This window comes from Struthio camelus, chromosome 7 (genome assembly GCF_040807025.1).
Source record: "Struthio camelus isolate bStrCam1 chromosome 7, bStrCam1.hap1, whole genome shotgun sequence".
Classification (NCBI taxonomy): Eukaryota; Metazoa; Chordata; class Aves; order Struthioniformes; family Struthionidae; genus Struthio; species Struthio camelus.
The window spans coordinates 3,419,274-3,432,004 of NC_090948.1; the positions used below are offsets into that span (position 1 = coordinate 3,419,274).

At 42.1% G+C, this 12,731-nt stretch overlaps 2 protein-coding genes across 4 annotated transcripts in view; one reads left to right on the forward strand and one right to left on the reverse strand.

Annotated features, from left to right (window-relative positions):
- The window catches only part of DOCK1 (dedicator of cytokinesis 1), a 321,007-nt gene that overhangs the window by 178,830 nt on the left and 129,446 nt on the right, over window positions 1–12,731 (reverse strand). The window lies entirely within an intron of this gene.
- INSYN2A (inhibitory synaptic factor 2A) overlaps window positions 1–12,731 on the forward strand; it is a 75,688-nt gene that overhangs the window by 15,245 nt on the left and 47,712 nt on the right. For both annotated transcript variants that reach the window (XM_068951449.1, XM_068951450.1), the window contains exon 2: window positions 52–1,228. In XM_068951449.1, coding sequence (XP_068807550.1) covers window positions 57–1,228 — 1,172 coding nt within the window. In that variant the 5' untranslated portion in view covers window positions 52–56. The remainder of the gene's footprint in view (window positions 1–51; window positions 1,229–12,731) is intronic.

The following is a 12,731-nucleotide window of genomic DNA, read 5'->3' on the forward strand; positions in this document are numbered from 1 at the left end:
ATCAGTATTTCTGTTGTAACAAAAGGTTTTTTGAACTGTTTTTGAACGCAGGCATCATGGTGAGTAAGGAGCCCAGCAAATGCCTACTCACCACCTCGGAAAGCGAAGTCGAGCCAGCAGCTTCCCTCGCCTTGGAGATGAAATACGCACTGGATCCCAATCGGCAGATTAAGAAGAGAAACAAAGCCCTCCAGGTGAGATTTAAAGATATCTGCGAGGCCCAAAACGAACAAAGGGACAAACAACTGTCGACAGTACAGGACACAGAAAAAAGAGAAGCAAAGGCCATTTCTTATAAAACGGCTTATCGTAAATACATGACGGTGCCTGCACGAAGGTCAATACCCAACGTCACCAAGAGCACAGGAGTCCAGACTTCCCCGGACCTTAAAAAGTGCTACCAGACGTTTCCTTTGGACCGGAAAAAAGGGAATATTATTAAAAGCGCCTCGGCTGTCGATACCTTTAAGAGTCAAAACAACGGATTTCTAATAGATATTAAGGATAAAGACAGCAAAAGCTCAGGGGAGGCTCTCCAGTGTAGCAAGAAGGGGGGCAGCCTGCAGACCGCCGAGTTCATCTCCCACGTGAGCGAGCGCGGCAGCGCGGCCGATGGCTCCGAGCCTTGGGGCAGCTCCGCGTGGCCCGGCTGGGCTACGGAGCCGCCTCCCCTCCACAACTCGGCCGACGCGAGGCCGCAGGAGCCCGACCACCAGCCGCGCGAGCCAGGAGACGCCGCCGCCGCGGGGCCGCCGGGCCACGAGGAGGCTCCCCGGGCCGCCCCCGGCAGGGTGTTTAAGACGGAGGTAGCGACTATATATTTACCGGCGTCCCGCGGCGCGCAGCCCGACCTGCAAAACCTCGCGGCCGAGACCGCCTGGGCGCTGTGCCCCGCCGCCGAGGCGGGGAGAAAGAGGACTGCGCACCTCAACGGCGTGCAGCCGGCGGCGGATGCTGCGGCCTGCTCGGCGCCGGCGCAGTGCCCGGCGGCCGAATGCCGGGACCAGACCCTTCAGCTAAACGTGGGGCCTGCGGGGGAGAACCAGCCTTGTCGGCCGGCGGGGGCGGCGAGCGAGGCGTGCCAGCAAATCGTGCCTCACACCGAAGTGGTGGACTTGAAAGCACAGCTTCAGATGATGGAGAGTTTGATCAGCTCTAGTCAGGAAACCATAAAAGTGTTGTTGGGGGTTATACAGGAGCTAGAGAAAGGAGAAGCGCACAGAGAAGGGTGAGTACAAGCTACTGCGTTTTAAATGCCTTTTTTTTTTTTTCTCTTTTGAAAGCAAGTCGAGTTTGTGGATGTAAGTTTGTGTCAGCGGTCGTGCACTCCTCCACAGTACGCTAACAAGTTGCACTTCGTATTTCTCACGGGTACTAATGTTTCCTCCTTCGGAGATCAGTCCTGCAGAAAGCTGCCCATAAAATTAGCAGATTTGATACCTGCTACTTCTAGTTGAATATACTGAGGCAGTTACTTAACGAAAGCGCTGTTACAAAACAGAAAACAGTTTTTCTGTTCCAAACGTGGGTCGCTCTCACGAATCAACGCCCCCGACCGGCACAGAGCTAGCACCCCTCTTCTCTAGCACACACCGAACGAACCGTTTTCAAAGACGGGATTATCCGGAAGGCTTTTACATCAGCCGCTCGTGTTAACCACAATACCTCACAAGGCATAAAAAGCGGCAGAAAATCATAATTCTGTAAGAGACTGACGTTTTTAAGATTAAGGGATATCATTACAACTCTTAATATAATCCCATTAATGGCATATGAATTTGTTTGTTTTACTTTCAGCTTCTGCATTTTTAATCGTATTTCTTTCAGTACAAAATTAAATGAAAAGTTACAATATCAAGTCTCCTCGGTAGCGTTCACACCATCTGGTACATGCCAAACTCCTGAGCAGTTTTGTTCATCCTTACCTGACATTACTTAAATCAACCTACCTGCATTCCAAATAAGTTATTACAACACATTACAAAATTTAGTCTTTAAGCAGATATTTCAACTTCTATACTTTTCTCTTTTACATTATCTTAACAGAAACATTTAAGACTTACTTGCCTTAACTTGCTAATTTTTATTCAGTCACTGCACAGAATGTGTGCGCACTGTTCCTGTGTCCTTAAAAACTTCTGTAATGAAATCATAATGTGACAGAAGAAACCTGGATGCTGAAAGTAAAAAGCCCTAGCTCTTGGTGCTCTATTTGAAGCAGTACCTACTTTAACCTCAGTCAAAAAGGTACATTTTAGAGTTAACTCTTTTTTAGGAGTGTAGAAAATACCTTGTTAATCCTAAACATTTCATTAGAAGTGATCTCAACTGTTAGACAGCGTTGTCAACACAGCCTTACCATTTTTAGTTTGTTTTACAGATGGTTATGTTATTTTTAGAAGATCTTGTTAGTGCCTGAATCTTTAGGCTGGGAAGCTTCTTCCTCTAGCTGCAAGGAACACGGACTTACTACTTTTTCTTTTTTTGAATAATTCAGTATCTCTCTGATTTTGTTAACTTACAGAAATTACAACAGAATTAGAAAGAAGCGACATGCTGCTTGTCAAATCACAAACTATAGAAAGATATTTCGCCATTACTCATCACCTGCCCATCTGGAACCACGTGTGTGTGTGTGCGTGTGTGTGTGTGTGTGCGTGTGTGTGTGTGTGTGCGTGTGTGTGTGAACACACATATAACAGTCATCTGCTCTAAATACCAGTGCTCCCTCCCTACATTTTCATATCAGTTTTCACCTTTTCCCTAAAGAGTCAAGAGCAAAGCCCCCAAATACATTTTTTTCCTCTTCATCTAATTAGATCCTTTTGAATTAGCCAGCATGAGGATTGCACCTATGCCTTCAGCACAAAGGAGATCTTGCCCAAACTCATGTCTTCAGGTAATCCTTCTGAAGCTGTCAACCAGACAAAGCCCTAGCCAGTTTCTCTCCTAAATTTACTCTGCAACACTAATTATATTTGATCACAAAGAGGCTACTTATTACTCTTCTGCTCTTCCCCACCATGAAGGCTTCCCTGGCAACGGTAAAATGATCCTTCTTCGTCACTTAAAGACGCATCGCACATTTTGAAATCATTTCAAACATGTCCTGTTGTGTGGAAGAGGCTGTTAAAATGTTTTTACTGGTTAGCTGACATTAATTGTGAATCACACTAGTGGCAGCTAGACCAGTGGCAGAGGCTAATCATAAAAATTGGAGGCACATCATCTACAAACCAAAGCGAGACTTCAGATAAGGGCTTTGTTTCTTTTCAAGAGCACCCAAAGGCTTCTCCTCCTTAACTCACTTTCTGCTGCACTTCCACATTCTCCAGGCACGTCCTCAACACTCCTCCTCCCAGCTAGACATGATGGCTATAGAGCCCAGGAGTGAAGGGGAAGGTGCTGACAGCAGATACTTACTTGTGTATGTTCTCTTGTTTTAAGAATTATTTTCTAGATCCATCTAGTTGTACTTAGTTTTGTTTTCCCCCCAGCCTAGGTGATCTTAAAAGAGGCTAGATGGCACCCACACGCAAGGAACATTTCTCTCCTCCGCTGGCAGCTGAAAGGACATTCTGCTGTCATGCAGAGCACCACTGCGTCATTGACATGGACTATATCTTCACCCCTATTTCCCTCAAATTCAAAAACCGGTTGTCCCATCCTTTTATTGGAATAATGTTCCCTATAACTGTATTCAGTTCTACAATATTTTTTGCCAGAGTGACCAACTAATGTCCCTGCTAACCATTAGGTAACTTGTCAGTGCTAGGCTATTCATCTTTTCCCCCTTTTTAATCAAGTGTTTTGTCAGTTTATAACAAGAGATTGAAAGAAGTATTACTGTTGCACCTCTGCTTACTAAAGCACATGCAAGCCTTCCATGTACTACAGCAAAAAGCAATGTTTTGTGTTTATAGCAAAAGCTAACTCTTGGTTTTCTTACGTGTATTAAATTCCTTACAATAACACACATCAAGAAACAAACACAAATGGCTGGCAAAAAACAGCTTAATCTCTCAATCAGATCTTCCTCCCTTCAAGAAAATCAGTGTTGTTTAAGTGCTGTTGTAGTGCCATGGGACTGGTGCTCAGTGGATTCATTTTCACTAATACGCTGTAGGTCTTGAACTGCTATTACTGCGATTCATCACTAAATGAGTCTGTGCCAGCAAAAATTGTATCAGCATCTCCAAAGATAGTATCATCATCCTTTGGGTGAATATCATCCATGTATACTTTTTAAAATGTCAGTACTACGTTATGTCCAATTAGAAACAACACCCAGCACTCAGTTCTGCTAAAAAGCAACCAAAAACCAGCAGGAGGAGAGCAGTGGGTGCATCTGACACGGGGCCGAAGGCTCGCTTCAGGGCTGCACCAGGGTCTCCCTCTTTCTGACTTGGGGTCATTCGTTATTCACAGAGTACAAAGTCTGGGCCATCAGGAAACCTAGCTCTTCCCACCAGGCACTGCATAGTTTTAATGCATTACATCCATCTAAAGAACATGTAGTAGATCTTTGAGGGGGGTGGGGGAAGAGGAGGGAAGGGAGGAAGAAATTATTTTGGCTAGCTTGCGACCCCACCCCAGATCAAAGGAGATTATTAAAACTGTACGTTTCTTGTATGTATCATTATTTACTCATCTTTGGTAAAGTGGCAATTATATTTTTATGTAGACGCCTCTACAAAAACTTCAGAAAAAAAAAAAAACCACAGCAAAAGGTGTTCAATGACATTTGTGTTAGGTCAGGCATGAACAGAGGAAACGGAGCTACAGCTTCAATTCAGACTTCTAGCTCATAAAGCAGGCAAAAACATGCTGAATATTGCATGATGCAAAGCGCAGCTTTAAAAAACACCACCAGAGTTTTTGGCTCTGGATACTGCTTGCTTTATCATCTAGCAAACTAAAAACAATCTCTATAAATTATAAGACTTATTTGTCTACAGTCAAATACACCGCATTCAGTTTATGAAGCCAAAATCTGCTGTTACCTGTATGGAGCCTCACTAAGGCCCACGGGATCGAAAACAAGCTGTAAATCACTAATCTCCAAACCTGGCTAACTCAGTACCACCTATCAAATACGTAACAGAAGCGTTTAGAAGATTAACAAATAATTGAAGATACTCTGCAATTGGAGAACAGCAATAACTAGCCCTTTAAATCCATAACATGAAAAGTAACAGTAATCGAGACCTCATTATACAGTAAACCAGTTATTTTAATAAATAAAGTTCTCAATTTATCATATAAAAATACAGTAGCAGTATTTGGACTCCAATAGGCCAAAAGCTACACATTCGACAACAGTGAAATGAACCATATTCAGAGATAATTTTTATTCATTTGTTAGCAGACAGTGGTTCAGAGCCCTTGAGCCTGTATGAAGCAAGCAGGACAGGACAATGTCTGCAGTACAGAAAGCTCCTCCAAAGAAGCTTTGAAAGTTTATATTTTCCATGGACAGAATTTAAATGCCATTTCACATTTCCTTCCAACTAACACTGAATATTTGTGTCTATTTTCATTTCTAAGCAGCAGCAAAACAAAACCGCATGTTTGGATGCACGTTTACACCAAAAAGAGGGGAGAGCTTCAACAAGTGCAGAGGAAGCATCCTCATCCAAGTACTTCTCTGTTTTAACAAATACTGCAAGCAATCATCCTCAAGGTCACAAAAGCCCAGCATAAACTTACCATCCTGATGCAAGAACGGTGGCAAACTGAAGTCAGATAGCCAAAGCAATTACTGCACTGAATGTTTGCCTCTTGCCTTTTTCAGAAACTACTTCAAGTACAATCCAGCTATTCAGTTCAGGTGAAGGGGACAGGGTAAACAAAGGGGAAGTAACAACCTCTGCTGTCTAGTGAAATCCACCTTTACACATGAGATGATGCTCTTAAAAGCTGGGTAGTTTCTTATTTCACATAAGGAGAAAAGTAAGCTCAGAAAGCTTACAGAAATAAAATCTCTGGGGGAAAAAAAAACCCTCTGAAAAAACCTCTGCTGCTAGCACACCGCAGCGTATGCTAGCTGCAGAAACGATATGACCTCGTTTGGGAATTTTTTCCCCTTTGGTTTTATTTTGCTTTAATTACAGACACAGCACAGGAAAAGTTTAATAAAATTGGTTCTGGGGAAAACCTGGAAATGGAGAAGCTTCAAAGCAGAATATAGCTGCACTGTAAACATATGTATGAAACCCACAGAAAATACACTCAATTCCATTTTTGATGCACAAGCTATGTCACATACCGGATGCAAAAGCGTATCTCTAGACACTGTAACAACAGTCCTTCGGAAGACAAGAGGCCTATGACTGCACTTTACTTTCAGCTCCGTGATCTTTACATATATCTGTTCTGTCTGTCCTGTAGAGTTGTCAGATTCACTCTGGCTATGACTCTGAGACCACCTCCTAAATTTTCATCTCTTTACCCTAACTACAGTTGTCATATTTCAGGACTTTGCCTTGTTTACAGACTTTATTCCTGAGCATGGATGTACCAAGACATTTCTGAGATCATACCAATTCACTTTTCTAAGGTGGAGAAAGGAAATCTCTTCAGTCACATCTTCCTTAGTCAAGGAATACAAGGAATTTTTTGTACAAACTCGTGCTCTGCAGATTTTGCAACTTTTGGGCCAGTGGACTATTTTCTTGAATATTTTCATTCATACATGTCCTTTGTTTTGCTGGTTCCACAAACATCAGTCTTAGAGTGAAACATTTGACTCCTGCAAGTGCACACAAACACACACACACTACAAGTAATAATAGCAAGTTTTATTTTCTAGCTCGATCAACAACAAAACACCCTTCGCTTACTCTTCCTATGGCCATTCATATTACCACTCCTTCTCTCTCTTCTTCTTTCTTTCCTTTTTTAAGGTATACAGTTAATTCTAATTATTAATAGCCACCTGCTGAACTGTGTGGCTTCTTTTGTCACTGCCCAAAAGGTGTATCCATCACTTTACATGCTTTGAGCCACATTCAAGCAACCAAAATCCCATGAAAATTTATGCTTTTCCAGTGTTATTTCACAAAAGCAGTTCTAAGACTAATTCTTTTGCACGTGGCCACATAAGAGGTTCTCTCCTCTTGCTCCGTGCTAATTTCCTGATTATAGCTCATCTCGCAGCCATCACTCAGCTGCTCACTTCTTAGCCTTCCCTGAAAGCAGGATTAAGTATTAAGAGTCCATTACTGCCCATTTATCTGCCCCCACAGTAAGTAAACACCAAGTTATAAAGCAGTAGCCCAACTTTCTCTGTATCCCCTCCCCACAAATAGAGCAGACGTGGCAGGGCCGTACACTACACACTCATGTATCTCACAGCTCTGGATACTTGCTCCACTGGAATAAATTCATTGTGTCACTGCAATCCAACCTCAGGCTGCGTCTGTAAAGGCAGGTAACAGATGAGTATTTCATACGACAAAAGAACACAGGCATTTTCATTTGTCTGTGTGTCTTGATGCAAATAGCACTAAGGCTTTTGACTTTCCAAACCTGATGAGATTTCTGTTTTGGATAGGGTTTTTCATAACAGTTGGACAAATTTGTTCTGTTGCTTGTAATCCAAGCTTCAGGTCACATTGTCAGGGAGGATAAAACCAAGGGCAAACTTTCACAGTTCACAGACTTTTCTGGAGCGTGTCCCAGCTATTCAGAATATTTAGATACTATAACATTTAAGATAAGGAGTGCTGAGTTAAGTAATCCTACCATAATCTCTAGCTCACAGTTATTAAACACCATTGATTAGGAAGGTAGTGGTAGGAGGTTTTCAGTAAGCACAGTTGAACAAAAATGAAAAATGAACTGTTAGCAGCATCCAGGATGTGAAAGAAAAACAAAAAGTAAACAACATCCTTTTAACAAAGTTACTCATATTCTTAACGGCTATTCTGTTTTCTCCAAAAATGACATTAGGAACAGTCTGAGTGTCAGAATATATAATTTGTTTTGCTAAAACATTCCAGCTATTCAGCTACATGGATTGTACAGGCACAATAAGAAAAAACACAGTATTTGAAGTATTCAAAAGGAAATTCAATTGATATCCAGGTGCTATTCAAACTTTAAAAGCAAGCTGCAGCCCCACTCCCCACCCCGCAGCCCTGTCCCAGCAGTGTTCAGCAGCACTTCCTGCTGCAAAGCAAAACGAAGGCTCCAGACTTCTCAGTCACACTGACAACAGTGACCCAAAGGCCAATAAACGCAAAAGTTCTCCATTACTCACTCCTACAGTTCAAATCTGGAAACACTGGTGAAGTCTTATAATGAATGATTAAAAGAAAGTAAGCAAAGATAAATACATCCCTATGAATTACCACAGATAAGGGAAGCTTTTCCAGCTGTCACTGAGCTGTCCAAATTACATACCTGCAAGGACAGTTTTTCTGCTAAATCATTCTTTTAAAGAGGATCTTTCTTACGTACTGAATTACCAGTTTTCACTTTGCACAATTAGAGTAATCCTTTAATAACTGCATTTTGACTGTCAGTAGTAGAAAAATCCAAAGAGAACAGCGCATTGAGCCCGATATCTATCCAGTCATGTAAAAACGAGACAAAATGAGCTTTACAGTGTGAAATTTCTCACTACTGTTGCTTCTCCAAGAGATTAATCCCTAGATTTCTAATTGACACCTACTTCTGAGCCTCTGTGCATACACAAAGATATACTCATCTCTCAGCCTAATTGGGAAAAACGGATTTTGACTATTATAGTAGAAAGTCTTGCTTGAAGAACGGCGCTTTGCTTTCAAACTGTTGAGGCTCCTGACTGCGCAATTCAACCTTAAGAAAGGTCCCACACAACACACATTCACAGAAGAGAGGGTAAAATAAATGCATCAGAAACAACGAAGAGGAGCTGAATTCAAAAATTTATGGATTGTTTCAGAAACTGGAGGGCAGCACTTTGCAAGCTGAGGAGCCCCCAGGCACGTACCTGCCCATCCTGTCCCCTGCACGCCACCTTGCTGGCACTGCGGCCTTTCTAAGACTTAATTACAGATCCAGGTACCATTCTCGGATTAGACCCTTCGAGCTGTGAAATAAATTATACTAGTCTATACTGTTTTGTAACTTCTTTCGGTGGCTTTGTTTTTGGGCTTTGCAAATACAGAGGAATTTTAAAGATAGATGAGTAAATAGATGACCTAGTTAAACCATGCAGAGTGGTCCAACACAAGGGGCATGGGTGCACGCTTGCTCTCTACAACTAATACTAGATTATTCTTCCCGGCTAGCTTTGTCATTTTTTTCCATGTTATAAGCACATACCAACTAGAAAAGTACCAGTTTAGTAGAAGGCTTAAGCAAAACGGGGACACTTCAGAGCAGCTCCCGCTTCGGCAGAAGTTTGTGATTGTTCATTTTCACCTCTCACTGATCAGGAACGAACAAATTGTCAATGTCGTGGGGCAGCCAGGAAGGAAAACTGTCGTTCTCAGGAAGGCTGGAAATCATGCCAAGCAACATCCCCAGATGTACTCAGCCCTCTTTTAAAATTCAAATGTGTTCAGAAAGATGAGGATTGAAGCAGCTTCTTGCCATGGCACTTGCTGCATGAATAAGCTAGAAAAGGACAGACCATGTTGTGTTGGGTGTACTGCAGGTATTTTCCACTTGCCTCCAATACCCTAAGAAGATACTACAGAAGCCAACAATATCTGTGAATTATTAGCCCACGCTCCTCAGAATGAGAGACTGGACTGTAGAGATGAGTGGAGATACTTTGATATTAACAAGGCAATTTACACTCCAAAATAGTTCAGCCTGGCATGACTTAGGTCATTTCTGTGGTAGGTGAGAAGAGATTTGTTTACTTCATTGTCATCTGCACAAGCTCAGAGAAATTGCTAGGGATGGGACCTTCCGAAGCACCTGTGTACAAAGCCCAAGCGAATACAGCACTGCTGCTCTGTACTACAGTGAAATCTCAAACTACCATTACTTAAGGAAATGAGAAAACAACATATTAAGACCTGCAAAGAGTTATTCAAGCTGTAACACATCCACAGAGCAAGTTCTGCACTTCCAAGGTCCCTCCTCTGTGGGATTTTTTCCTCCCCTCCATACAATCCACCAGCCTTCTTGCAAGTACTACATAATCAGCATGAACAGAGGCCAGCAGCTGTGCTCTCTCTTCTTAATTTTATACTAATGTGTCACATTTAGAACTTGAGGTTCTTTTTGGTTGACATACAGTATGGCTTATACAGTTATTGCTATAATCTGGTATAGGCTTATATGTGTAATGCACACAAAGTATTTGAGAATGCATCTCAATCTCTTTGACATTATGAAAAAAACACCCAAGACTCTTAGACTTCTCTCCTTTACAGAAACACTATGTGTAAGTATTGGGCCAAACCAAGCAAAATCCAAAGGGCTGTGTTTTAATAGAATTATTGACCCATAAATGTCTTATTAGTTCATACCTATGAAATACCTATTGGTCTAATTGAGAGGATTTTCTCTGCATTCAAACTGTACAGTTATTAATCTCTGTACTATGGCTGAGAAAGGGCTATTAGCTCCTGTGCAAGGAGGTGAATAATCACTCTACAGTTAAGAAATAATTCAGCTAGGGGTCATGCAATAGGCAGTTATGAGGGCATGAGGCTATAGGCATGAATTTGCATAATGACTGTACCATTGAGCAAATTGCCCCAGCTAATCCCAGAAATTGCATGCAGAAGAAATTCTTTTTAAAATTAGGTGGATTTGGCGGTGGGGGAAGAATGGGAACTTGGAAAGTAGCACATTCTGAAGCGGCAATGAGGAACAGGTACAGCAGACCTGTGGGCGAGCTGCAGTTTCCCAAGTCTGAGGGAATATGAGTGATGACACACTGAGTTCAGAAGCAAATCAGAGTAGAGATTTACAGCTGCCAGCAAGAGCGCAAGGGGTAAAGACAGAGACGTCATCTTAATGCAACCACTGGAGTAAACTCCCTGATAACCTGTTGAAACTATTTGGCCTAAGAATTATTAGCCAGTGATACAGTTGCTAACCAACAAGCAAACAAATTCCCTGATTTATTATTAAAGCACGGAGTTGACGTTAATTATCCTCCTGATTTTTCTGATCAGACAACAGATGCACATAGTTAAGAGATGTGCTAGACCTTGTAGACACCTAATTCCTACAAAATTCTGTGATTTCACTTGAAACACTTTTCAATTCTTTTGATTCTCAGTTCTTTTAACCAATATGCAATCCTATTAAAATATGCCTTTTTTTTGTTTTTAATCCTTCACTCCCTGACTAACCTGAGTATAATATAAAATGTATTTACGGGATGAAAACACTTGAATTGCTGTCTTGAGAGTCATGCCATACACCCACAGGACAAATACCTCCAAAAGAAAATTAGTCATCTGCTTGCAACTGTCAGGATCCAGTAGAAAAAAGACAAAACTACTGTCTTGGAAACAGTCTAAAAATCTCACCACTGAGCTTCTGCACATTTCAAAACATTTTCAGAAACCAAATGAACAATTTCAGCCCCATAATGAGAAGACAGATAGAAAAAAAAAACAGTAGAAAAGTATTCTGATATTATCTTAGAATATCACTGTATTTCTGCTTTCATTCTCCACCATTTACACCATCAGTTAAAAAAATTCCGCTTTGTTACTAAAACATACTTGTCATGACAACACTAGTCTTCCCCACCTCTTCGATGACAGCTAGAGGCTGCATGGCATCAATCACAGCTCAGCCGAGGAATGATCCTTGCTCCTTCCAGCTGTGCTTCTGCACATCTGTCCAGTCTGTGGGCTCTTTCCCACTCTCTCTGCAACTCATGAACAGCAGCTTTCCTCAGAGAAAATAAAACTTTATTCACTAAGCCTCAGTTAATTCTCATTTAGTAGCTACTTAAGGAGAACTAGCCAACTGATGCTACCAAGGATCTCAGCCAGGAAGGAAAGGGATAATGTTGTGTTACACAACCCAATGTTAGTGCAGGGTGACACAGTTCAGACTGGTGGCATTTAGCAACTGTTACTTGGATCTATACGGCGCTCTCAACTACTGCCAAACACCCAATTTATCCAGGAACCACAACACCTTTTGCTTATACTGTGTACCGTAGGATTTCTGCCCATGTATTCATATGCACTGGCATTGATTTTAGCTGCAGCTGCTAAAACGCACCCCAAAAAGCAGATCCTGACTACATGGGACATGACTTTGCTAAACAAGTCAGGGGATGGCTTCGTGCTGGCTGGACCTGTTAGCACGGGAGGTGGACAGACAGCTCAATGGGTCTTGGCGGGGGTCTCTGCAAAGACATGCAGTACAGTAATGGCTGGCTTGTACTGAAAATGGTAACACATGCAGGCCATTACAAATCTAATTAAACTCAGTGCAAGGCATACTAAACGAGGGTATACTGCTCTAAATATTACAAGGATTTGCACACTGCTAAGAGAGCTAACACCTACTTGGTCACAGGATGGGGAACAGATCCTCTCAAACACAAGTAAGGCACTCATGTTTACTAGGAGGAACATGTTGGATAGTCCCAGAGCTTGTACAGGGGACCTGAATAGCAGCCATGGTCAACAAACTATAGAAAAAACTATCTTCAGGTGAAAGCCAAGGTGAGGAAGGCAGGGGGTGGGAGGGGACTGAAACACCTCCGAATAGCGTGAAGCTATTGAATGTTTGCATTCAGGGGAAGACATCAA